This window comes from Dermacentor albipictus, chromosome 3, assembly GCF_038994185.2.
Source record: "Dermacentor albipictus isolate Rhodes 1998 colony chromosome 3, USDA_Dalb.pri_finalv2, whole genome shotgun sequence".
Lineage (NCBI taxonomy): Eukaryota > Metazoa > Arthropoda > Arachnida > Ixodida > Ixodidae > Dermacentor > Dermacentor albipictus.
The window spans coordinates 76659906-76685692 of record NC_091823.1 but is presented as its reverse complement, the minus strand read 5'-3'; the positions used below and the strand labels follow the sequence as shown (position 1 = coordinate 76685692).

At 47.3% G+C, this 25787-nt stretch overlaps 1 protein-coding gene across 1 annotated transcript in view; it reads right to left on the bottom strand.

Moving 5' to 3' along the window:
- LOC135900599 (cell adhesion molecule Dscam1-like) overlaps window positions 1–25787 on the bottom strand; it is a 196335-nt gene that overhangs the window by 57330 nt on the left and 113218 nt on the right. The window contains exons 5-9 of the mRNA XM_065430027.2: window positions 19991–20146; window positions 7780–8124; window positions 4370–4717; window positions 3789–3966; window positions 700–929 (exon numbers count right to left, since the gene is read on the bottom strand). Of these exons, the coding sequence (XP_065286099.2) occupies window positions 700–929; window positions 3789–3966; window positions 4370–4717; window positions 7780–8124; window positions 19991–20146 (1257 nt within the window). The remainder of the gene's footprint in view (window positions 1–699; window positions 930–3788; window positions 3967–4369; window positions 4718–7779; window positions 8125–19990; window positions 20147–25787) is intronic.

Below are 25787 nucleotides of genomic sequence, written 5' to 3'. Positions count from 1 at the left end.
ATAAAGAAATGCTCTGGCAAATATTATGCTATCACCCTCTCTTCTCGTATTGATGTTAACAACGCACAACGTTCCTATAAGACATCGCATTTAGGATCTAAGCTCCTGGCCAGCTGTTCTGGTGTATTCGGATAACACACCTAGGTTTTAATGACTTGGCGCAACCAATTTCTTTCTGCAAAACATCAGCGAATAAGCAGAAGCATTGTGGTGAATCATTACGCACAATACTAGCAGCCTTTCTTTAAATGCAGGGACCTCTGAATTGTAGTCGATGGCCGCACCCATTTAAATCACTCAGCATCATTATATACGTTTACTTTTGGTGACTGCGTTCTTCTCAGAGAGAACACACACCTAACGGGAGGGGTCTATGAGCTCAGCGCAACTTGCGTGCTTGCGTGCACGTTGCTTGGCATGCCCTTCGTTTTTGCAGTAGCCGCTACTTAGAGAAATGAGGGGGTATCATGTGGACAGCGTAAGTAAGCCCCAGGCGAAATCTTTTTTTTTTCGGCTGTTCTTCTTTCTTTTTTATTTCGCCAAGGGGGTTGCATGAAGCCGCTTCGGTAATCGTGGCCGTGCTATCACTCTCTCATGTAAATGGGGAATGGCAAGTAAGGTTATGAGGTGCAGGGCGTTTGCGTGACCTAAACAGCCGTTCGAAAGCGACCGCTGTGTGCCGCGAGTGAATTTACTCGCCTTTCTGCCAGACGATGCTCTGTATGGGATATCCGGCGACGGCACAGTGAAGCCGCATGGTGCGTCCGGCAAGGGCCGTCACGTTGGCCATGGGTCGCACCATGGGCCTTCCGAGCACGTTCAGCCTGGCCGAGTGAGATACCCGGCCGACCCCATTGCGGGCCGCGCAAGCGTAGAGGCCGCCGTCCTCCACTCGCACGCCGGTCAGGTTCACGTAGCTGTGCACCAGTCTGCGGCATGCCACAAAAATATAAGTTGCATGCAAAAAGAGAGAGAGAGAGAGACAGAGAGAGAATCACTTCCTCGCGTCACCGCAGCCCCTGACATATGCTGCAGTTAAAGTACTTCTGTAATAAGCTGCATTTTGCGAAAGGGGTACCTGCTTAAACAATTATTTGTTACACTCTAGCTTTCTTCTGTAACGCCTAAGAGTATGCGAATGAATGAATGAAGGAACGAATGAATCAAGCCAAAGGACGAAACAGGTGTCAAGACAAGGAACCGGCAACACACGTGATAAACTACACTCGCTTTGCTCAATATACTATATACGTTGTTTCATTTTATGTTTCCCCGCATACATACGATTTCCGCATTACAATCAGCAGTTCATGCTTGTGCCGTCTGTCCCTCATCATCCCGTCAGCTTGTGTCTGTACGCAGCCAATCAAGGCGAAAAAGCTGTACTTACAGCACGAGGGAAATATAACCGCTTCGTAGAAAGGATATAGCATCATAGAGGCTGAATATAAAGGCATAAGTTTTTAGTGCACTGTTAAAGGCTCACGTCTGTTGCGTAACAGTCGCTACGAGAGGCAATGTAAAAGGTGTTGCAGGTCACATCGCAAGTTAGGACCTCGAGAAGTTGATGGTTAAGAGCAGCTGTCGAAGAAGAGTAACGGCACTCTCGGTACGGCTGCGACTATGTATAATTCTTTTAAGTAACCCAATTTGATAAGCCTTTTGAACCGCACTTATAGCCTTAACAACAGAGTCACGCTCACACGGCTTCTTTCGCACTGCCGCACTTACCCTGTACCGCTTCTCAGGGTAGACCAGCTCAGGATATCCTTAAAGGGAAGCTGAAACACTTTTCGAAAAAAATGAGTTCTCTGCGGCATTCTACAGTTTTGAGTCCCCTGAACACGAATATCTCGTTCAAAAAGGGCGGAAACAAGCGCAAGCGGCTGTTTTTTCATGAAAGCGCGCACCAGCGCCTCAGGGTATCGCGCGAACGCCGCTGTTGCCCGTGATTGGTCGGAGCCGCTGTGACGTCAGTGGCGGCAGTCGCCGGTCGGCGCCGCCGCATGCCGCCGTTTGAGAGCGTAGCACGCTGTTCTGTTCCGGCTGCATAGGTGAGTTGTAAGCATTATGGAACGTTCTCGCTGTCTCGGACAGCTTGTATTTTCGCCGTACATGTTCGGACCGACAGCCGATACGGAAAACGATGGCGGCAACGACGATGTTGAGTGTGCCAAAAGCGAGAGCGATGTGTACACCTTCTCGCGCGCTGGAAATCTTAGCTGTTACGAATGCTTTTTTCTTTTTTTCATGTAGCTGCACGTTCCAATGACGGGAGAAAAAATGCGCTAAAGTGTCACTGGGAACTTGCTGCTGGAAGAATGCCGAAGCACGAACTTCTCATTAGATTGTAAACACGGGTACAATTCCGCGAGGTCAAGCACCTTGCCGCTGCTTGTCTGAAGTCCCGTGGTTTTCTGAGCGTTGATACACGATCGCGAACATAAGTGCCGCGTTTCAAAGCGCGCACATGCAGTGCTGCGAGGTACAGTCATGGAAGTTGCTTATCATACACATCCAGATCGAGATGGTCAGGGGGATTATATGTGCAATATTCTGAATATGGTTCGACCACTTTGCGATTGTGGCTCGATCAAGAATCGGTATGCGCGCTCCACGCTAGTGTTGACATGAAGATATTAGGCTGTTTTAGCACCGCCGTGTGGTAAACATGATAACTGCAACCGTACGTCGAATGTCACTAGGCAAGCCTATACTGAAATTTATACCTCAGGTGCAACGCTGTGGAAGCTACGCACGAAGTCCGGTTACCAAAATTTATTACTGCGCGCGTTTCCGTCTATGGTTCGCAGCGCGCCAGCGGCATTTGCTCGCGCGAGCATGCACGTGAAGCTGCCGCGACGGGCTGCAATTAAAGAATGCCGAAAAGAAAATTGATTTAAAAGAACGTGTTAGCAGCCGTATAAGTACACGGATTGTTTCTATGGGTAAATTCTTTTTTTTTTTCATTCAGAACTCAGCTTATATATGAAAAGTTTTCAAAAAAATCGGGTCAAGAAACACCGAACTTTTTCTAAGTGCGAACGCAGCCACTGCAAGAAGTATCCCAAGCCTCCACAGCGTTGCACCTGATGTATGAAACGGAGTATAGCAACGCTAGCAACAACGCGTTTCCGCATTTGTCGTAAGGCTATCCGGCTATCGCGGAAATAGTCCGAGCACAGCACAGTTGATTTCGTCTCTCCTCACCGCACTGCGCTGCAAGCTTCTTGTGCTTCGGGAACCTGTGAAACACCACATCGTCTCGCCCGCGTGTGTTCGCGCAGCCGAATGCTGCACAGAACGAGGGCATGTTGGGCGCCCTTGGCTGTAGGCACTCACGCAGCACAGATGGAAAGAACAGTTTACGAAAATCGCAAAACAAACGTGAGCGGCGGCGGCGGCAAATCTCTCGTAGCGTCGTTCAGTAAAGCGCAGGACGGAAAGAGGCATGCAAGCGCATGCCAGCACGCCGGTCCGGCAGCTCGGTCCCCGCCAGTGACGTCGCTCTCGCCGGTTCTCTCCTCTGGTAACCTCCTCACCCGGCGCTCCGGGAAGCGATGGGGGCGTGTCCGCGGGGGTGATTTAGAAAGCGATTTCCGCCCCTTATATTAACAAAACGAAGAAAAAAATTTCGGAACCGTAAATTATTAGGTCTGTTCTTCCCAATCCCAGCAATTCATGGAAATTGAAAACCACTTCAGCTTCCCTTTAAGTACTCGCTGCATATGCTTACGGAATAGAACCCTTAAACAGAACGTAGTTGTTAAAAGGCGCCTAACGCTTACCTTTCACCGCTGACGTAGTCCCCTATCCGGACGTGGTAGTGTTCGGGCACAGGGGCACCATCCAGAGACCACGTAACTTGCGGCAGTGGATTTCCCGAAGCCGAGCACCTGAGGGATACGGTGCCGCCAGGCCGCGCCTGGCGCTCGGCGAACACGTGCTCCATTACGGGGGCGTCCTCTGCGAGCCGCGATGGAGCAAAAGTACGGCAGCGCGAGCGTAAGCGTGACGATGGGATTACACGGGTATTTAGCATTATAAGAACTTATATTGTCTCTTGCTTAAACGTACTCGCCGAATTTTCACTCTGGCGCCATTCGGCAAAATGTGCTTGCCATCTCTCTGAAAACGGCCGGAATTGTAACTTGTGATACTCCTTTTTACCCACATTTTGTTCGTACGTTCATTGTCGTTAAATTATTATCTCGCGCCTTCTTTACGTAGTATCTCATTAGGGCATGCTGTTGTAGTTGTTCTTGTTAGAGCACATGGGGGTTGCTAAGAAATAACAACGGCATCAACTTAATCCCAGCAGGAAGTCCATCACATGACGGCATGCACGTACTTCCGAATGAGCGCTTACCTCCGATGACAAGTTGCGCTGAGCCTTGCGCCGAGTCTCTGTCGTTGTAGACGAGACACTGGTACATGCCACGGTCCTGCCGGTTCACACCGGTGATGTGAAGCGTGTCCCGAGATAGCACCGCGATCCTCGATAAAGCGGTTCCAGAGCTCACGGTGGCTTCTCCGCTGCCGCGCATAGCGGAGGAGGAAGATGCCGGCCGCGAGGCGTAAGAAGGCGTTATCGTGCGTCCGTTGTGGGTCCACGTGACTCCGTGCACGGGATGCCCGGCCACGCGGCAGCTAAAGTTTGCACTCCTGCCGACGTCCACTACTTGCACGGACGGATCGACTCTTGCGGACAAGGGCACTGCACACAATAAGCGTTCGCGAGATATTCACCACTGGCGAAGTGGTTTTTCACCGATTAGATGTCTGCCATGTGCTTCATGCACAACGATCACTCACAAGACAGTCACCCACAAAAGTTCATATGCGACGCCAAGTTTGCGAAAAAAGCCGAGTTATCGCCGAAGCCTACGTGCATAGCCGCAAATTCACAGTTTCAATGTTCGGTAGTTCGCGAGTCCCACGCAGTCATCCATGAAATGAAAAATGTCACGCCTCAACAGAGCAGAATTCCAAATGTGTCGTAATACCCATATCGTTAAAATTTTTGTGGCCGACTCTATGCAAAAGAGGCTAGAGCGATTAGCTGCAATCCATCAACTAAGGAACGACAAAGCACAAGTAGTAAAAGAAAGAACACCACGGTAAAAAGCTATATAGAGTTTTTTGGGCTTGTGTCTTAAGACAACGCAAGAAAGTGATTCCATTCATTGTTGGTCATCGTAATGTGTATTGCAATACCTAGCTATGAAGGAGAACACACCGCGTGGCACAGTTGTGATCGAAACGTAACGCCACGTGCACAAAACAAAAAGAGACGGGATGAATCTTGAGTCTTAGAATAAGAAATATTCCCAACCGATCGCTGACTGAGGAATTAAAAAATGTAGGACGCTTAAGCTTCACTGTGTTGCCAAATGTAAGCTGGATATTGAAGGTTTTACAGGGCAAGTTTACTGTTACAGTAAGAAGGTACGTGTTATGTAGTACTCAGTCAGAAAACTTAAGTAATTACTTCGCAACATAGCAAGCGAACTACTGCCCTCGAACCATACTATAAAGTGCTGCTTACGTTCAAAACATTAACGCGGCAGCGTTAAGGAGCCCGTGTTGCAGCAAATCTGGCGTTGGCGTCAAACATCGTTTCAGCAAAAAGATTTTCGAACCACCGATAGCCAGGCCCTCATGTCACGCAAGAAATTTACTCAAATACCTGATTTCTCATGCTAGAATACGTGGAAAAATCGTAAACTATGACTTACACACAACCTACAGAGATTATAGCTCTTGGATTGTAATTTGACTATACGAAAAAACAAAATTCTGTTACGTAAAAACTCAAAGAAACCCCTTTTCCAGCATTTCTACCATTCACAGACCAGCCGCGGCGTCCGCCATTTGCGTGCCCCGGCGCGCGGGTTTCTTGGGGGTCACGGAGCGGCGCGCCCGATTGCTTGCAATACCTCCAGCTGGCGCTCGCCTCCGTCCTATAGCAGCCCACGCAAGAGGCCGCGTTTCCACCACAAAGCTTGCCTTCGTGAATAGCGTTCGCGGCCAGAGTTTCCCGGTAAACATTATGGTTACATACGCTCCAGTTGCCAGCAAGCGTGAGAAGCAGTCACGGATCTTTGAATGCTATCGCATTCCACTCTTAAAGGTGAAGCTTAAGGATCCTCCAAATTTTTGTTCAACTTTATGGAGGACGAACGGAAAGTGTTACGAGAGTACGAAAATCTCGAAGGCTAAGGTAAAGAACACTCACAGAAAAAGGGCACACCATAGGAAAGGAAGCTATGCTACGCTGGCGTTGTAGAATTTGGGCTGAAGAAGATGATTGTATATAATCAGGACAGACAGGAAGGTTGGTACAAATGACGTATAGCTAGCTGAACCGTCTACTAAGGACTGAATGATAAAAATGGCTGTGGCTTAGCTAAGGTTAAGCCCAGGATGCGAAGCATACTAGCCTTTATTTTAGTTGTTGAACCACTGTTTAGCCTGGTGAACTGCTGTTGCTTGGCTATATTTGGTTCGGCTAGACGAAGAAACAACTCGTGCGTTACTCTGCTTCGCCTTCAAGAGTGGAACGCGACAGCGTTCCCGTCGACCCGCCAAAGGGTGTAAGACAATGGGCTACGGCGCAGCGACAACGCGCCCCGCATTGGACGCGGTGAGCGTCGAGCAACGCAGCGTTCGGCGCGGCAACGAAATGTGCGCCTGAGCAAGCGACGCACGCCTGAGCCTTAGAAACAGCTCGTTTCTAAGGCAACACCGCATTCACTAGAGGCGCTTTTGTACCGCTTTGAAGCATCGTACTCTTGGCTCAGTGGTAGCGTCTCCGTCTCACACTCCGGAGACCCTGGTTCGATTCCCACCCAGCCCATCTTGCGAGAGTTGAGCGACGCCGCGAGCGACGGCGCGAGTTGGAGCCCCGTTTCTCCTCTCTCGTGACGTCACGGTGTCACGTGGTATGGCATGGGGTCAAAGGTCATTGAAGGCGACACCGCCGCGCCTGAGGAGCTGGGTTGAGCTCTCGTAATAAGCGTCGCATAAAATGAAAGACGAGACAAAATAGGCAAAGCTAGTCGCGTAAAAAGCGACCGCAAGTATACTTGAGAGAGCAAGCTCAAATCTCCGTTTCACACACTCCCACTGATATCCGTGTTATAGCTCATTAAGATACTGCATTCCCCATTACATAGACGTTTACTAACTTGCACTAGCAAGGCGCATACACCACGCGACCTCGTTGAAACCTGCGTGTTTGCGGCCGCACCGTACTGTGGCGCCCTCCAGCGAACACTTGGTGAAAGAAGCTTTAGCCACCGAGGTTTCGCTGCACGCCATTGCGTCTGCACCCTTGTAATTTCTTTTCTTGCGTGATTCGACAAACGTTGATCGGGAGACTTAAGTGAAGACAACACAATTCAGTTCGGAGATGAATATGAGTTGCTACCACACATAAAAAAAAAGAGTGATTTACACACCTCAGGCGCATATGAAGCGCGAGAGGCTCCATGGTGACAAGATTCATGTACTGCAATACGTAAAATTTGCTATCACATCCAAGGGGGAGAAGAAATTAGCGGATAAATAAGGAAATTTCTCAGCAACTGCACTACTTTAGTATTACCGAGGCGACGACGAGCAATGCCAGAAACTATCTTACGATCTTCTGAGGGTGGTAGAAATGCTTTTTGCGTCGCTTCTTGCATTGTTTTCTCCACTCCATTTTGCCCCACAAGTTCTCCGGTTAATATTTCAATAAAGACACTTGCAAAGCGTGCAAACGTGCACACTCACCAGAGACGAGGAGGTCTGTGTGTGCCCTGTCCTCGCCGGCCGAATTGTTGGCCACGCAGAGGTACCTTCCGCTGTCCTGCGTGCCAGCTGCGTGCAAGAGCAGGGGGCCTCCCGGCAGGAGTGCCACCGTTTCAGACAGCGCCACTGGCACGGCACTTTCTACACCGTCCGAAGAACCTGGTCCCAGGGCCTCTTGCTGATCCTCTGCACCGCTGACGCGGAACCAACGGTTCCTTGGCGGCGGATGCCCCTGAGCAAGGCACGGCAGCACGGCTCGTTCTCCCTTCTCCACTTGAACCGAGCTGCGGTACTCGGCCATACGTGGTGGCAGCAGGCTGTGCGGCTCTGCGGTAAATGGGCAGTCCGAAAGACAGACAACGCCAGATCGTTTATTCTGTGTCGTGAACGTGTGAACAACTTGGGCAAGAGCCGCTAGCAAGAGCCATTAACGGACCATGCTAACGATAGCAGACGGTGTTAGGACTAGTGGAGTGAGCGGAACTGGCTAACACTCACACGGCCGATCTTGCGCGCATGCGCACATAGACGAGACTGTCTGAGGGAGGGTGACCGCTGCGGTCAACCATAACACCGTGACAGCTCAGGCGTAATGCGGAATGCAAGCGTCCCTCTCCCATCTGCGACAATTTTTCTTTCTTTGTGTGTGTGGTGATGTGAATCTTTATTTGGGCAAACAAATACAAGGTTTGCCCGCAAAGTAAGGCAAAAGGAGGGCATAAACCTCCAGAGTAAGGTCGCTGGAGCAGCAGAAGTAGCAGTTTGCTAATCAAACCAAGTACAACTAATAAGACAGAAAGCATCAAAACTATTTACAACAAAATATTAAACACATTGCAAAGAATCAACTGTTTGCAATATAACAAGTAACCAAATAAATACAGCACTGAAAAAAATAAGAACATTCTGGCTGTGACTAACATAAGTTATACATTCAGTATAGAACATTTATAACATAACTATTTGCATCAAACAATTTAAAACTCCATTAACATTCGTTAAACGTGCTGTGACAAGAAAATAGTATATATATTGTCACAAGCTGTCATGAACCACGCCTGCCGCGCAAACAACCAGATGAAAGAAAGAAGAGAACGACGTGAGCCAAGCTGCCGCGAGACCGTTCTTCAACAACCGCGCCTATCAACCAGATTCATCTGGTTCTGCATTAAAACACCTCGTGTGTAACATTTGGTGGAGCTGTGCGGGGTAACTCCCACGACCTACAACGGAGCCACCAGCACAAGAGCTACGCCGAAGCCGTCGCCTCGCCGGACTTTCGCCGTCGCGCTCAGTCATGGCCACAGAGCAAAATACCCTCACCAGCAGTGCCTCGGCGAGCCCAGTCCCTATCCAGCACTACCGAGAGCCACGCACGTTCTCGGCGAAGGCAGAGGAAGATGTGGATGAGTGGCTAACCCATTACGAAAGGGTAAGCCAATACAATAACTGGAACGCTGCCAGTCAGCTTAGGAACGTTGTTTTCTTCTTGGCCGGCACGGCGTTGGTATGGTACGACAACCACGCGGACATGCTAACTACTTGGACACGCTTCGTTGAGGAAATCAAAAAGTGTTTCGGTGACTCGGACGCAAAGAGGAAACGTGCGGAACTCGCATTAGCCCAGAGAGCTCAGGTACCCGGCGAGACTTGCACTACCTACATCGAAGAAATTTTGAAGCTGTGCCGCACCGTCAACCCTCAAATGACAGAGGAAGATAAAGTGGGGCACGTGGTAAAAGGAATAGCGGAAGACGTGTACAACTTCCTCATTGGTAAAGAGAACTTGCACACTGTATCAGAACTGATACGGCACTGCCGTACGTTCGAGGCGCTGAAGACTCGCCGAATTACACCAAAGTTTGGACGGCTGGCCAATGTAACGACTGTAGCAAGTGTTGACACGAGTCCTCTGCTCCCAGACCTTTCGTCCGCCATCCACCAGATAGTCCGCGAGGAGCTCCAGCGACATGACGAACAGGCACGTTATGCGGCGCCTCGTTGCAGCTCCTCCGTTTTCCGAGACACTTTTCGGGAACCCCCTTCGGCTACTTGGAACCACTCGGTGAACGTCGCGGATCTTATCGGCTCCAGAGACGAACCGCATTACATTACGACCGAACCACCACGCAATGATTCGCCCCCTCAACGTTTTGATCCACGCCCACGCAACTTTCGTCCACGAAGACTCGCCGCTACCTACGACTTTCAAGGGGAAGAGCCTCGTTACCCTCAACCGATGTCTTCGGCAGATTACTTCAATCCGCATTCTGAAGTTCGCCCTTCGCCAGTGTGTTACTGCTGCGGCATGCCTGGCCATATAGCTAGGTACTGTAGCCGACGCCGAGCATCAAACTACGGATCGTCAGCGCCGACTACGCGGTCTAGCGGTCGTACACTGCGCACTCAGTGGCCAGGAGACTCCACTTCAGGAAGCCACTTTCGAGAGGACCGATGCACCGCCCAGGAGACCTACTTTGGAGCAGAAAGAACCCGGAACCGCTACCGCTCCCCTGCCTCCGACCGTACTCTGACGCCACCACCAGCCTTCCGAGCCTCCCGATCACCATCCCCTCGGCCGCGATTCACGTCACCATCGCCTCGGCGCCGTTTCGTGTCGCCCCCGCCGGGAAACTAGCCAGCGCGGCCGATGGAGGTGAGGTCGCTGGAAAATGTGTGCTGCCGACTCAACTGCCTCCAACTATTTTCATGCTAAAGAATAAGGTTCATGTACTGATTGATGGGGTCTCCACAATGGCTTTAGTCGACACGGGAGCAACTGTCTCGGTCATGAGTGTGGGGTTTAAAGGCCTTCTGGGACGCAAGGTTATGTTTCGTTGGGACCAGTGCACAAGTTTCCGTGGAGTCAGTGGTGAAGTATTATACCCGGTTGGTGTGTGTAACGTGGATGTGTCTTTGGGCGGGAAAGCTTTTAATGCAGAGTTTACTGTTCTTCCTCGCTCCTCGCATGACGTGATTCTGGGGATCGACTTTTTGCAGTTGTGTGGTGCGAATGTTGATTGCCGGACGGGAGAACTCAGTGTCGACACCAGTGTTTCACCTGTGCTCTTTGAAGGTGAAGCTTGCCCGGAGAGTGTGCTGTGCGTGTCTGAGGATACAGTTGTGCCCGCCTTATCCGCGATGCGTGTTGCCGTCGCCTGTTCATCTCCGACTCCTATCTCGTTCGATGCTGCAGTGGAACCTGTACATCGGAACTGCCTCAAGAAAAACGTATTAGTTCCGCACTGCGTGGTCTCAGTGACCAATGGATGCGCGGGGCTGTGGGCGCTAAACTGTTCCACTGAAGCGGCAGTGCTACCTCAAGGCCTAAAGATTGCCACGTTTCCGACAGACTCTCCCGTATCGGTGGCAGTACTTGCGGAACTCCCCGATGAAGGAGCAACCAGTGTCTCGAGCTCCGGGAGCTCGAAGATACTTTCCATGATTGATAAGTCACTCAGCGATAATGAGCGTCAAGTTTTGATGGCCCTGCTTACGAAACATACCTCGGTATTCGACTTTGCGCAGCACAATGGACCGCCATCAATTCCTGCGTCCAGAACTCGTCACCGCATCAACACAGGAGCCGCCCAGCCGATCCGACAAAAACCCTATCGTGTATCCCCATCAGAACGCAAGATAATCAGTGATCAGGTCCAAGAAATGCTATGCAAAGGCGTCATTCGAGAATCATCTAGTCCTTGGGCAGCCCCCGTAATATTGGTGAAGAAGAAAGACGGTACGTGGCGGTTCTGTGTTGATTACCGTCGCCTAAACGCCGTTACTAAGAAAGATGTATATCCGCTCCCCCGAATTGACGACGCCATCGACTGTCTCTTTGCGGCATCTTACTTTTCCTCAATCGATTTACGGTCAGGTTACTGGCAAATTCCTATACACAAGGACGACAGAGAAAAGACAGCATTTGTAACACCCGACGGACTATTCGAGTTTAACGTGATGCCTTTCGGGTTGTGTAACGCGCCCGCAACGTTCGAAAGGTTCATGGACACGATATTACGCGGCTTAAAATGGGAAGTTTGCATGTGCTACTTAGACGATGTTGTGATCTTCGGGCGAACGTTTAGTGAGCACAACAAACGTTTGGATTTGGTCTTGAACTGCTTGGAGAAAGCGGGTCTTGTGCTCAATTCAAAAAAATGCCGTTTTGGGGAACGGCAAACTCTTGTGCTAGGCCATCTGGTCGCTAAAGAAGGCATCCGACCAGATCCGCACAAGACTGCCGCCGTAGAAGCATTTAGAGTACCCAACTCTGTGAAGCAGTTAAGAAGTTTCTTGGGCTTGTGCTCCTATTTTCGCCGCTTCATTCCCCGGTTTGCTGACATGGCTCATCCCCTTACACGCCTTCTCAAAAAAGGCGTTCCCTTTGAATGGACTGCAGATTGCGACTCATCATTTCGCCAGCTCAAGTTCCTATTGACATCCCAACCAATTCTTCGCCACTTTGATCCTTCATCACCAACTGAGATTCACACCGATGCCAGTGGCGTAGGCATCGGTGCTGTGCTAGTTCAGCGTGTTGGCGACCGAGAGCACGTGATCTCTTACGCTAGCCGGTCCTTGAGCCGCTCCGAGCGCAACTACACAGTCACCGAACAAGAGTGTCTGGCGGTCATCTTCGCCGTGCAACGGTTTCGTTCGTATCTCTATGGGCACCCCTTCACTGTCGTAACAGATCATCATTCGCTATGCTGGCTTGTGAATCTGCGGGATCCCTCGGGACGACTAGCGCGCTGGGCCCTCCGTCTACAGGAATACGATTTCGTTATTTGCTACAAAAGTGGTCGGCGGCATGCTGACGCTGATTGTCTCTCTCGCATGCCACTTGAAACAACTGAATGTGATGCGGACAATTTTGATGAGTACATCGCTTTTGTGTCCCCGGAATTTCCGGATATGGGTACCGTCATATCCGAGCAGCACAAGGACGAGAGCTTACAACCGCTCTTCGCGGCAGCACAGGAGTCACCTACGCGCAGTCGCTTTCGCCTACGGGATGGTGGCGCGCTGTATAAGAAGAGCTACTCGACCACCGGTGCACGCTACCTTTTAGTTGTCCCCACGAACCTTCGCCACCAAGTATTACACGCCATGCACGATGACCCAACTTCCGGTCATCTTGGTTCCACACGGACACTCTACCGGGCTCAAGAACGTTTTTACTGGCCTAAGATGCGGAAAGATATCGAACGGTACGTCGCCAGCTGCTCTACATGCCAGCGCTACAAGCGTCCGCCACAAGCGCCACATGGCCTGCTTCAACCAGTTCCCCCTTCTAGCGTCCCCTTTGAGCAAGTTGGTATAGATCTTCTGGGCCCTTTCCCGCGATCCTCCAAGGGTAATCGTTGGGTTATCGTTTGCGTAGATCACCTTACCCGCTATTGTGAGACCGCCGCATTGCCATCGGCCACAGCTACAGAAGTTTCTATCTTCTTGCTGGCTAACATTATACTCCGACATGGACCTCCTCGCATAGTAATCAGCGATCGTGGGCGACAGTTTACCGCGGACGTGGTTGAAGAAACCCTTCGTCTGTGTTCATGTAGCTTCCGCCATTCTCCGCCCTACCATCCACAAACTAATGGTCTGGTCGAGCGCACAAACAGAACGCTTGCCAACATGCTGTCCATGTACGTCGATTCAGCACACAAGAATTGGGACAGTATCTTGCCTTTCATTACCTATGCCTTCAATACCGCGAGACACGAGACCACTGGTTACTCACCATTTTTCCTTCTGTATGCTCGTCCGCCGCGCTACACCCTCGACACAATATTTCCCTACTTCGCTCATGACAACGAATCAATTGATGAGCTCCTATGTCGAGCAGAAGAAGCGCGACGCCTCGCTAGGCTACGCACCATAGCATCGCAGGACCGGTCCAAGATACGCTATGACGGGCGTCACCGCCACGTTTACTTCGATCCTGGTGACCTTGTGTGGCTCTGGACGCCCTTGCGGAAGCGTGGCTTGTGCCAGAAGTTTCTCGCCCACTACGTCGGCCCTTACGTTATTCTGGAGCGCCTCAGCGATGTAAACTACCGCATTGCGCGTCTCACGAGCAGTGGACGACGCTCGGCCAAGGCTGAAGTGACACACGTCGCGCGTCTGAGGCGTTGCAATCCGCGAGATGACTGACTCGCCCGGCGGGCTTCGTCTGCCAGCGGGGAAATGTCACAAGCTGTCATGAACCACGCCTGCCGCGCAAACAACCAGATGAAAGAAAGAAGAGAACGACGTGAGCCAAGCTGCCGCGAGACCGTTCTTCAACAACCGCGCCTATCAACCAGATTCATCTGGTTCTGCATTAAAACACCTCGTGTGTAACAATATGTATTGCATTGCACATTTTTATCTGTCCGTCCACTTTCATTTTCTTTTACGTTATTCCTGCATTTTGCTTAAACATCACAATTCATTTCCCTGTGTTCTCTCTTGTTGTATTGACTGGTTCTTGGTATGGGTGTGACTAACAATTACCAAGCTCGTCGTATCCCCTTATTCTTCTTGCTCATTAAACACCTGCTGTGTTCCTTGGGTAGCTTGCCCTCGCGTTACACAATTTGAGGAAGGAAGATAAACTAGGAAGGCTTTTAAAAAAAACGGTGAAATTTGCCTTAGGCCCCTAAATTTACCCAAACCAGTTCTTTAGATAAATTCCTTAATTATGCATATTTAAACACAAATACATATTATAGCCAAATAACGGCTTCTCTTTACATCTATGGCAGATTATTTTAATGAGGCCACGAAGACCTGTTTCCTCGGTACAATTAATTACTAATAGTTGTTACTTTCTGGTCACGAGCCACTTACGCAACAAAAAGCAAGGTGTCCTGAGAGTTAACTATAACTACTTATGTTCCACTGAACACCAACTTGTAACTACAATATACCGCGATAGAAAAGAACTCAACTCATCACACATTTAAATACGAGAATGTGCAGTTCTCCACTTTCAGCGCTGTGCCTGATTCAGAAATTCTGTCTTAGGTACGAATTACCCAGCGTTCTGCTGCATCTGTGCTAATAGCTTTCTGTTGCTGCCTCGAATTTCTTGATAGTATTTAGCGAAAGTGGTGTTTAAATGCAATATTATGGATCTAATGTAAATAATTAGCCTGCTCGATGCTTTTGAATCTTAGAAAAAAAATTGAATAAACAGAAATCCACCGATCAAACAAAGCAGTCCCTAAACCTCTCTAAAACACTGCGAAATTAAGGCCAACTACATAGGCTGCACTATTTTCACGTTCATTAGGGTCGCCGCTGCGGAAGCTAAACACCTTTAATTTTTCAGGAGCCAATGATAAAATTTGGCTTGGCGGTATAATGCAGATACAAAAATGAAAATCTCGAAGAAAAATTCACCAAAAGCGGAATAAAAGATAATCCAGCTCGGAAAATTTGAATGTGCTCGACGAGGAAGCTGGCGCTTGAGTTAATTAAATAATTTTCGAGGGAACGCGAGCCGCTGAGTACGTAGCTAGGTGTACCGTCGAATCGTTGGCTGAATGACCTCGCTTGAAGACCTATATAGACGGCTGCATGGTAGTGGCATCGGCAGCAGTTTTGAGAAACTGAACCCACCGCTCATTAAACTCCAATTTCCCGTTAACCTTCGAGCTTTACTTCTTTAAGATTGAACGGATGCAGGGCCTAATTACGAGCTCGGTTCTTTTAAGAGGACATTAGGAAGCAATAGCTCGAAGCGTGATGTCCTTTCTCATACGTTTCGAACTCGGCGAAGCACTATAATTTCGTGGAATGTACGTTATAGCTCGTGCTTTCGTTCTGTTAATACAGCTTTATATAAGCGCCTTAGCAAGTGTAGAGAAGGGATGTGTCGTTTTCTTTCTTTTTCTTCGTTGTTGTTGCTAAAAGAAACAGAATCTCGGTCATTTTCATGTAAAGTCACTGCGTAAACAGTCAGCTTGTACATAATTTGCTAACACTATAGAGGCAGAACAGCGCTCTGAGCTTCGGGCACTTCCTGGTTGCGCGAATACATTTTACCGACGTTAATAATTAGTGAGACGGCATTTTTCGATGTTCCTCGAGAGCAACGGAGCTCAGGGCTCTGCAGTTGTGTACAGCTAGGAACTGGGATATTTGCCACAACATTTAGACTTAATCGATTTTTAATGTCTGCATCTGTGAACGAAGCAGTAAAATGACATTGTAAGCTAAATGGAATGTTGCAATTAGAATATATTGTGAAGTACTGAAGTTTGTGCAGTTATAAAGTAATTAGGCTTAAACAGAAGAAAACACTAAACATTCATTGCAGTAAAGGAGATCTAAGCCATTCTCATTTTTTTGCACATTCTACGCATCCGTAGCAAAGTTAGAAAATGCATGCAGTAAACATTGTTTGAAATGAACAGGTATACAACACTTCTGGAGCAGTCAAATGCTGCTGCATCATAAACGTCAAGTACGTACATTGTCACAAGTTAATTCTATTGTGCGTATATTATTCTGTACAGTAGACCACCGGCTATCTCGCTCTGTATTCAAGCGGTTAAGAATGTGTTCAATACTTATGCATGTAGCTGTGTTTTCTGTTGTTCAACTACGGCCTTTTCACCTGTTTACAGATTTCATGACCACAATAGCAGTAGAAGTGTGTCTACGAACACGTGAAACGTAGTGATTTACCGTTCTATCATGCCATGTCGGAGCATATGGTAAGCCTGAGGCTGACTTGCTCTTATATATATATATATCTATATATATATAGTAATTACCACACTTCGAGTGTGGTAATTTTCTTGCACTGCCATTTGAGCAACAAATCCATCCACTAATGCTATTTTGGGCACAAAGTTGCAGCCCACGAGTTCCGCGTGTTGTAGATGACTTGTGGCGAACACACGTATTATTGCCAATTACCATGCAGCGCGTAGCTAAGGATAGTTAACCACTAAACTTTGATAAAAGGCAAAAATAAAAATAAAAGATATGTAAAAGTCCAGGCTTAGTATGACGGGTGCTTTAAACATGAATGCGTATCTGCGAACGGCTGGAGTATCACGCGAAGGCGAGATACGCGGTGGCCATGAGGTCCGCAAAAATGCATAGGGCTTCAAGGCTTCGAAAGGACTAGTTCATACCATTAACATGCCGCATTTGAAACTGCCCTGAAGACCTGTCGAGGAGAAATATGTAGCGTTTACAAAAGAAACTTATAGAGTTCAGAAAGGCATCAGTCGGCTTTGCAGTATAAAAATCACCGAAAAGTGTTTTTCTGAGGGCCCATGCTGCAATACGCTCCCTATACTAAAATCTAAACCGGTACTCACTCTAACCTCCATGCCAAATATATATATATATATATATATATATATATATATATATATATATATATATATATATATATATATATATATATATATGTATATGTATATATATATATGTATATATATATATATATATATATATATATATATATATATATATATATATATATATATATATATGTATATATATATATATATATATGTATATATATATATGTACATATACAGATGCATGTGAGTTTTCACTGCAACTGCGCAACCGTCACAATAAAGGTATATTAGCGTTGGCATGCTCAGCCAATCAAAATGCAGGGCGCGAGTCTTTCGCATCGCCCCAACAATCGCCTGCATTTTACAAAAGTCGTCGGTTCATCCGAGTACATCGCTCCAAAGGCAACGGCTGTGGACGTTCACGTATTACAAAGCGGCGCGTTCTCCATGCAGGCGGAGTTACGTATACTATTCCGGACAGGCAATGGCAACAGCGAGCCCCGTAAACAGCAGTGCAAAATTGGTCCAAGAACGACTAAGCAGTTGCAAGTTGTGAATGCGAAGGCATTAATGCCCACTTGAACGCAACTGGGTGGTCCTTCGAGTCTCGAACTCCTCGCGGGAAAGCGAATGGGTGGAGGCGCTTGGCTTCGATCCATGACGTCATTCGACCTTGCCCGACTGCCATAAAATGTAGTGGCGACGCTCCTGAGCAAGCTACGGTTGTTTTGATGTCAGTGCTTTTATCATGCCGGGCTTGGCAATGGAAATGTCAGTCCAAGTACATCAGGACATAATAAATCAAAGTGCACAGGCTTGCTAACTAGGAAGCACTGGTTTAGCTGAGTTGGTAAGACACTCGGCGTCTGAGCGTAGAGCCGTAGGTTCGAAACGTGCTACCACTGAATTTCTTCCCGCCCATTTTATTCTGCTTTTTGAGCATGAAATGCTTTTAGGTTCCGTTGTCCGCGACTTTCAAGTGACCTTGAGCGAAAAGCCAGAGCCGTTATCCAGGCACTCAAACTAAAACACCCGGGCAACTTGCGAGAACAAAATAAGATCATCCGTCCAACCCAGTCAAGACAGCATTACATACGCTAGTTACAAAACAAGTTACAAAACATATTGATTCCGTGTTGTTCCTAATGTTCGCAATATCGCTCAAGCCTCTAGTACGCTTTATTACGCAATAGAGCCATTCAACAGGCACATACAGGGCACTACGCACTTTATTGTCGTCTAGGACTTGTCATACAGGGCACTATGAACTTGATTGTCGCTGAGTGCTCTTTTCAACGCCAGTGGCCGCAAGTTTTGGGACGCGTCAGGCGTGCCAGTAGCACCGGCAGCGTCCAAGCCGACAGCGTCCGGCGGGTCGCGAATGGCCGTCTGACCGCGACGATACTTGCAATGAGGTTCTGTCTGTGGCAGGAAACTATTGTGCCAATGTGAACCATTGCCAAGTATGGCGTGGCGCGGTGCGATCTGGCGGGGGGTTCCCTTGCGAACACGCACTACACCTATTTTAAAGTTGTGGCTAGTATCATCTCCAACAAATCTGCTTTGCCGGTAGCCATTTCCTACTTACATCCAGTCTCTCCATTACGGGAGAGCCAGTAATTTTTCTACATTAATTTCTTCATGGCGATTACCAAGGTGCAGTTAGAACGCAAGCAAGCACTTGCGCGAATAAAACAGGCGTCTCAGAGCGAGGGTGACGTGGCGTCGCAGCGGTGACCTCTCACCTCACGCAACACCTGGCGTGCTATCATGCCAGCAGGCGTTCTCTTTCACCTGCGTTGCTTTATAGAGGCGCACTCATGACGTGGTGTCGCATTTAATGGAAATTGAGGTCCTGTTTTCCGCTTATCCAAAAGATGAACGTCGGCTTTTTCGCTCAATGAGTCATATGACGCTTTTTGTATAAAAAATCACAACTATTTCACGAACTGCGTTCCCGCTGATCAAATTGAGCGCATCAATTGAAAACACCGCCACTTAGCTCCTGCGGCCTGCCATAGCAGGTTAAATACTACACCACAGCCGCTACGCAAGTGATTTATCAGTGAACCAATTTAATTTCTTTGGAAAATCACCCGAAGCTCATGCGAACTGCATACCGGTGCGGCGGTCGGATGCAGAGCACGGAGCTCAAAGGCGGTGTCGATACCTATACGGTGCTTTGCCATGCGGTGTCCGGCTTCCGCCGCAAAGGCGGAGCTTCCAAGCGCTTCATGTTGGTAAAAGGTAGGCGTGCAGACACAGTCATAACACAAGACGAATGGGGCAACTCGAACGCCGTCTATAAACAGAAAATTCGCCCAGTAGCGGCAAGGAAGTGAGGAGGGAAGCCCCAAGGAAGCTTCACGCCTTTTTCTAACGTTTCTGAGACAGACTGAGCTGTTTGATAAATAGTAAATATGTCAGTCACAATAAGAGACGCTAACGTGGAGAAATTGGCGGCTTCTGTCACCAGTCTAAGCTCAACTGTACCTGACTCGCACCACCACCATGACAGAGACAGAATTTAGCCGCGCAGTCTCATAGGAACGCTGCGGTGTGTTCCTAATTTTCCGACACCCTGCGACATTTCCGCTCACATTGGGCGTTTTTGTGGCACTTTTCGTTCCTTCTGGTGTTCATGTTTGTACGCCTGCATTTCGTTAACATGAATACATAATAATTTGTTCAATTTTTGGTCGTTCCGAGAGGTGATGCCAACGGTATGATCTCAAGGCCCATAACCTATAACTTCAAGTACCTTTCACCCTGTGAGTCGGCTACTCCCAAAACCGCTTTCGTTAGGCGAGAATTGTTGGCAGCCATTGCGTGTGCTCGCGCGAATAAGCACGCGTGCAGTACGGTAAATTTCTGCTTACCTGTTACGATAATTTTTCCTGCGCTGCTGCTCAAGTGGCCCTCTCCAGTGAGTCTGTTGTGAACCTGGCAGCGATAGGAACGCTGCGTGTCTGTACTCTCGGTATTTCGCACCATGAGCTCGCCAGTGGGTAGCATGAGATAGCGGCTGTCCAGGCCTGTGCCATGAGGGTGGAAAAATTGAGAAGGAGTTTACTTTGAATAACGGAATCAATATAAGCACTGTGGTGTATGAACCACTTCATTGATGCGAACGTGAAATAAAACCACATGTATTTGTTCCTGGAAAAAACGAGGCTGAAGGCAGATGTAGTGGCTACCGATATTTAGTCACTTTTGAGCTATATATCTAATGAGCATAAAGAGGATCATTTTGTGCCATTTGAGCAAATTAATTTTATGAAGTTGCACATGTTGGCAAACACACACATATACACACATATGCACGAACGCATGCACGCGCACACAAATACACCACACAAGCTAACAAACTCATGCTTTTATAAAAATATAAAGAACTACTTTTACGGTATATTCTACGCGTGTAGGCCTTGCACAGGCTCTTCAAAGCACGTACTTGTGAGAAGTTCGTAAATGCAGTTGTAACATATCGGCTACTTATCGTGGGTTCTTAAGCGAAGCTCTCTGTGCGTTTTTCCCAGCGTTTGCCATTCGTCAATGATTTCCCGCCTGAAATATTTGCGAGTATTAATAGATAACGTGAGCTATAGAGTATCTGCACAAGTACACAACTTGCTGCTGGCTGCTGTCTGGCTTAGTAGAGAACTTAAGTCACTATGTATGTATCATTGGGTACGAGCCAGAACATACCGTTTCAGCACTGGGCATGCGCTAAAGGGCATCTACTCATTATTGGTAGAAGAATGGATGTGCCACAATGGCACTATGAATATGAAGTCTTTAATAGCAACTCCGCACTGGATACGTGCAACTGGTTATGCGTCACTGAGTATGTGGCCATTCTTGGCTAATTCCCCAGAATGAATGTGTGAAAGTGATAAAAGGGCTATGTAGCCTTGATATTTATACATGTGTCGTATTTCTATGTGCATACACCTCACAACATATTCTTCTTTCGACGTGCATCACATATCGCCTTCGTCCTCGGGATCGGGAAAGCCAACAGCTACAGTCGACGCGGTTGCGCTCGTGTGTTCCTTCACTGCTTCCATCTCGGGAACTCAAACTAGCTTCGCGCCATCTATATTCCAAAATAACGTTAGATCTGCATAATATTTTACCTGGGTTACCAGTGATGAATGTCGAAGACAGAGAGACAGAACAAGCGGTGAAAGGCAGAGACATTAACCAGCTTAAGTGTCCGGTTTGCTGCTTTGCACAGGGGTATGGGGTAAGGGCAGAAAAAATTGGAAATCTGCATCAGTTCACACATTATAGCTTTTCTACCAGCCCCTTTGCTTTAAAAAAATGCACTAGCGCTTTTAAAGCTGCTTGGACTGACGTCGGCTGCGACCAGGGTGCAAGAAATCTAGTTTCCGTAAGGGTACGGTTGTAAATTTTGTCGAGCGTGGTGCTGCGCACTTTTATTTTGGCATTGAAACAACAACAATCGCACAGAAAGGGCGCAATTCTCTCTTTGCACCCGCAGGCTTCATATTCTGAACTTGTAGCCGTTCCGATAAGGTAGGAGTAAGCGTTAGTAAAAGTTAGTTCAAGCCGTAGACGACAAATCAGTGATGTTTGCAATGACAAATGAGAGCTACCTTCGGTAGTGGCAAGCCGTGGTTTGTAATGCCAGTGGTTTGTAATGTAAAGCCAGTGGTTTGTAATGTCGGCCAAATTCCATTGGGTCAACATGAGTTCACGAGCAAGCACACGAAGCTTTTCCGCTGGGATACCGACGCTATCGCCGCTGTCATGAGAAGATTGAGCGACTGCGTCTGTTTGCTCGTTTCTAACGATACCACAATGACTTGTCAGCCATTGAAAGACAATGTCATGTCCTTTTAAACTGCTATAGGGTAAATTTCACTTATGCTCGCAACAAGTTTCTAGTGGAGTCCACGGCGTAATGCACAGAGCAAACTCTCAAAGGGAGGGGGGGGGGGGGCATTTTTGGGGTGTTTCTTGATATATCAACTGAAGTAATGCACGCAGGGCTGCAAGTTCGAAAGCGGTCGTTGATGTCAACTGTGATGTCTTGAATTTTTTCTCTGTAGATTTTGCTGGGACAAATATTGCAGCTGCGGAACTAGAATGCCTGAGTGAGCCGTCGGTGTAAACGTCTGCGCGATCTCAGTGGATTTTATGTAGTAGTACTAATGGTGCCTGCTTCCCGAATTTGTGCCTTCTTCTTGGTGCCTGGAATATTAATGTGTAGCAGATTCGAATTTTGTTTATTTATTCATGCTGCAGGCCAAGGTGGTGGTCCATGCAGGAGACTGCAACAGCAAAGATAACGTCGACATTTTCTACGATCATCATTCGCTTGAATGTTGATCGTGCCGATGGTATGTGTCTCTTGGAATGAGTGGTATTGCGTTGCACTCATACCGCCATATTCTTGCATCATGCGCTTCTCAGGGACGTGTGAGAGGCTGGTGGTTGCCGAAACGAAGGTCAAATTTCATTCACGAAGCCCACCGCAAAACTTCGAAGAAATTGTTATTCGTTGTTTGCCAGACATATATTTTCATTCTAAACTATTCAGTATATTGATAACACGAAAAATAATCGCTTTGTGAAGAGCTGCTACGCAGTTGCCTACTCTAGATCATATGATCTTGTGCGAGCTCTTTTGCCATAACATCCATGCCCAGATAGACAATAAAGATATGGGCGAGATATTGTAGGTGCAAGATGCGCAATCGATTACTCGTAAATCGTTGTCTGTGTGTGTGGGGGGGAGGGTGTGTGTGTGTGTGTGTGTGTGTGTGTGTGTGTACGTGTGTGTGTGTACGTGTGTGTGTGTACGTGTGCGTGGGTGTGGGTGTGTGTGTACGTGTGCGTGGGTGTGTGCGCGCGCGCGGGCGCACGGCCACACGGCCACACGGCCAGAAACACGGTACACGCTCATTCGAACGTACATGCGTCTTTCGCGAGCGCACTTTACGTTAGATAAGTTGCCGTTCTTTATGCTCTAAATGGAAATAATCTGTTACAGAGAAAAGAGCAGAAGCAGTAAGGGTTTCTGTTTTGTTAGTCTCTTTTCAACTAATGGATTCGTCACTAAAGCTTCTGAGTGCGCTGATAATACATTCCACAAATATTTGTTCTGCTGGTGTATCTTGAAGAGGAAAAGCAAATTCAGGTCAAGCAGAGCACTTAGGCCGCCTTTCTTCTCAATGAAGAGAACCCGCGCTCTTTTTCTGCGTATGGCTAATCTGTTTACCGAGTTAAACTAATTTCTCCTTTTGTCCAGCCTGATTAGGATAACTAAACTAAACATACGGACGCCAGATTATATAAAGAATTATGCCTTGCCATGCAGGCTTCTCGAACACTACCTGATAATTTAACGCTTCCTGCATAAGCCTGAGTTCAAAACGAACGTTGGAGGGGGGGGGGGGGGAGGAGTGAGGTTGCTTTAACTGGTGGTTAACTTTTATTGCTACCACCACTAAGAAGCAAAACTGACTTATCAGATGCTGCATATAAGTGGAACTAGCTTATACAAGCAGGCTAGAATATTATGCGTTTAAATGTGCCTCTGTGAGAAAAAAGAAATAACGCTCCTCACGCTCCCAAACACCGGCTTACATGAGTCTATATTTAAATACCACAGCTTACGATTTCCAAGAGGATAATTATTTCTAGGTTGTCTATGGTTTCCTTTACTCGTTAAATTAATTTGTTACTGGGTAACAAGATTAACTGACCACTGATTTGGCGATATGCTAATGATGTAACCGATAATATTCTCGAACATAGAAAGGAATTACCAGTCAGTCAAGCCATGTTTAATTCTATAAACTAATTTGTGCTCATTACGCGCCCTGTTAGGTTGACTCTTGTACTATTTAATGAGTGATAACTATGTGTAAAGACGACTAAGGAAATGTTGCGTGTACTAGAGGGTGCTTTGTTCAGTAAACTAGATAGTCGAGACATAGCTAGAAGAGGTTAAGATGCTTCTCATTCTTCTTTCTAATAACCACATGGATTGCCATGCAACATCATATACTAAAATGAATGGCTTCTTCGTAAAGAAGCTTTTCTTTTTATCGCAAGCACCAAACACAAGAGCACTAGATCGCTCTGGTAAAAGATGAATGAAAAGAACTTCTGTTCGATGTCTGTAGTATTAACAGGCATTTTAAGTTAATTTCGTGATGACAGCATTCTGTGGCCACATCCAATCATGCAAGTAAGAACAAATGTCCCCTAGTACTTTAATCTTGGGGAATAGGTTTTCTTTTTGGCGATGAGGATGATCTAGTTAAAAATTCCGATTGGCTTCCCTTCCATTTAAACGATGTCAGTGCATAGGTTTGCTATCATTTAAGAGTGCGTAATAAGCACTGTGTTCAGTGAACCTTGTTATCTGATATCAAATACGTAGAGATAATATTTGTCATTGTAAACTGCGTACACGTTCCTAAGAAAATGATGCGACTGCAAAGCACAAGCTAGGATAACAAAAATCAACGGCACGTGAGAAGCGAAGAAAGTGCAGCTTTCAGCGCAGTCTTTCAGTGAGATCGAGTCGTGAGCGCATACGAGTGCATTGCGGCATATTGTACAAGAAGGGAATGTCTTTGGTTCGGGACGCGCTGTATAAGAGAGCTCCACTGAAATGTAATCAGCCCAATGCCAATCGAGGAGCCGGCCTTGCAATAAGGAAGGTGCTGTTCGCGTACCCCTTCGGGTCTCGGACCCTATCGTATTCTAAAGAAACATCAACAGTCATGTTGTGGCAAGAGAGAAACAGGATGCACGGATAGAAGAGGCCTATTGTCAAGAAGATAAGCAAAAATGTCTCTGCATGTAGGTGTGAGCCGCGTTTTTGAGACACACGCATTTCAGTAAACATCAAGGATGTTACAGTACCCGCTTCATCAGAGACTTGATTCATTAAGAGCAAGGGCCAAAACGGCGTCAGTGACACGTCGGTGTCACTCTTTACAGAAAAGGCGCTTCTCTCTCATTCGGAAAAACACTTTTATTTAGCACATATAGAGCAACACAAAGCTGTATCGGGAGTTTTTCACGTTGCTCTACAATTTTTTTGTCGACACTTCTCATCTAATTTTAATATTTGAAAGGTTGTTAAGGTAATTAGGACTAATCATGTATTTAGGCACTGTGCAAAAGGTAATCTGAGCATCTCCAAGCGGTGGCCAGCAACGTAACCTTGGTTCTGTCCAGCTACGTGGCATTTCCGTTTTTATAAATATTGGTGCATGATGGTTGGGACACTCTGCTAGCTTTTTTGGGGACAGCGAAGGACGTATTTATGGACCCTGCGTTTGTGACTCAAAAGATGGTGCGGAGGGGTGATACTATGCATTTTAACTGATGCTAAATGCACTAGATCCACTAGATTGCACTAGAAGTGTTTTTTTTAGAAGGAAGCATTGGAAACGCAGAAAGTGTACGAAAAAACAACCGGCCACGCTTTCAATACTACACTTCCAACGACCTTGATTGATTCCATTGCAGCTACGTTTTCACTTAATCAATTACATGTTCATAACATGTGCGAAACGGGTAAGCGATAACGAACATGTCCTTTGCGGGTAGTAGAAGCGAATTTTCATTGTAAAACCATGTGATTTAATCCCGGCCGCTCACTTGAAGAATACTCAGTAATGTCGT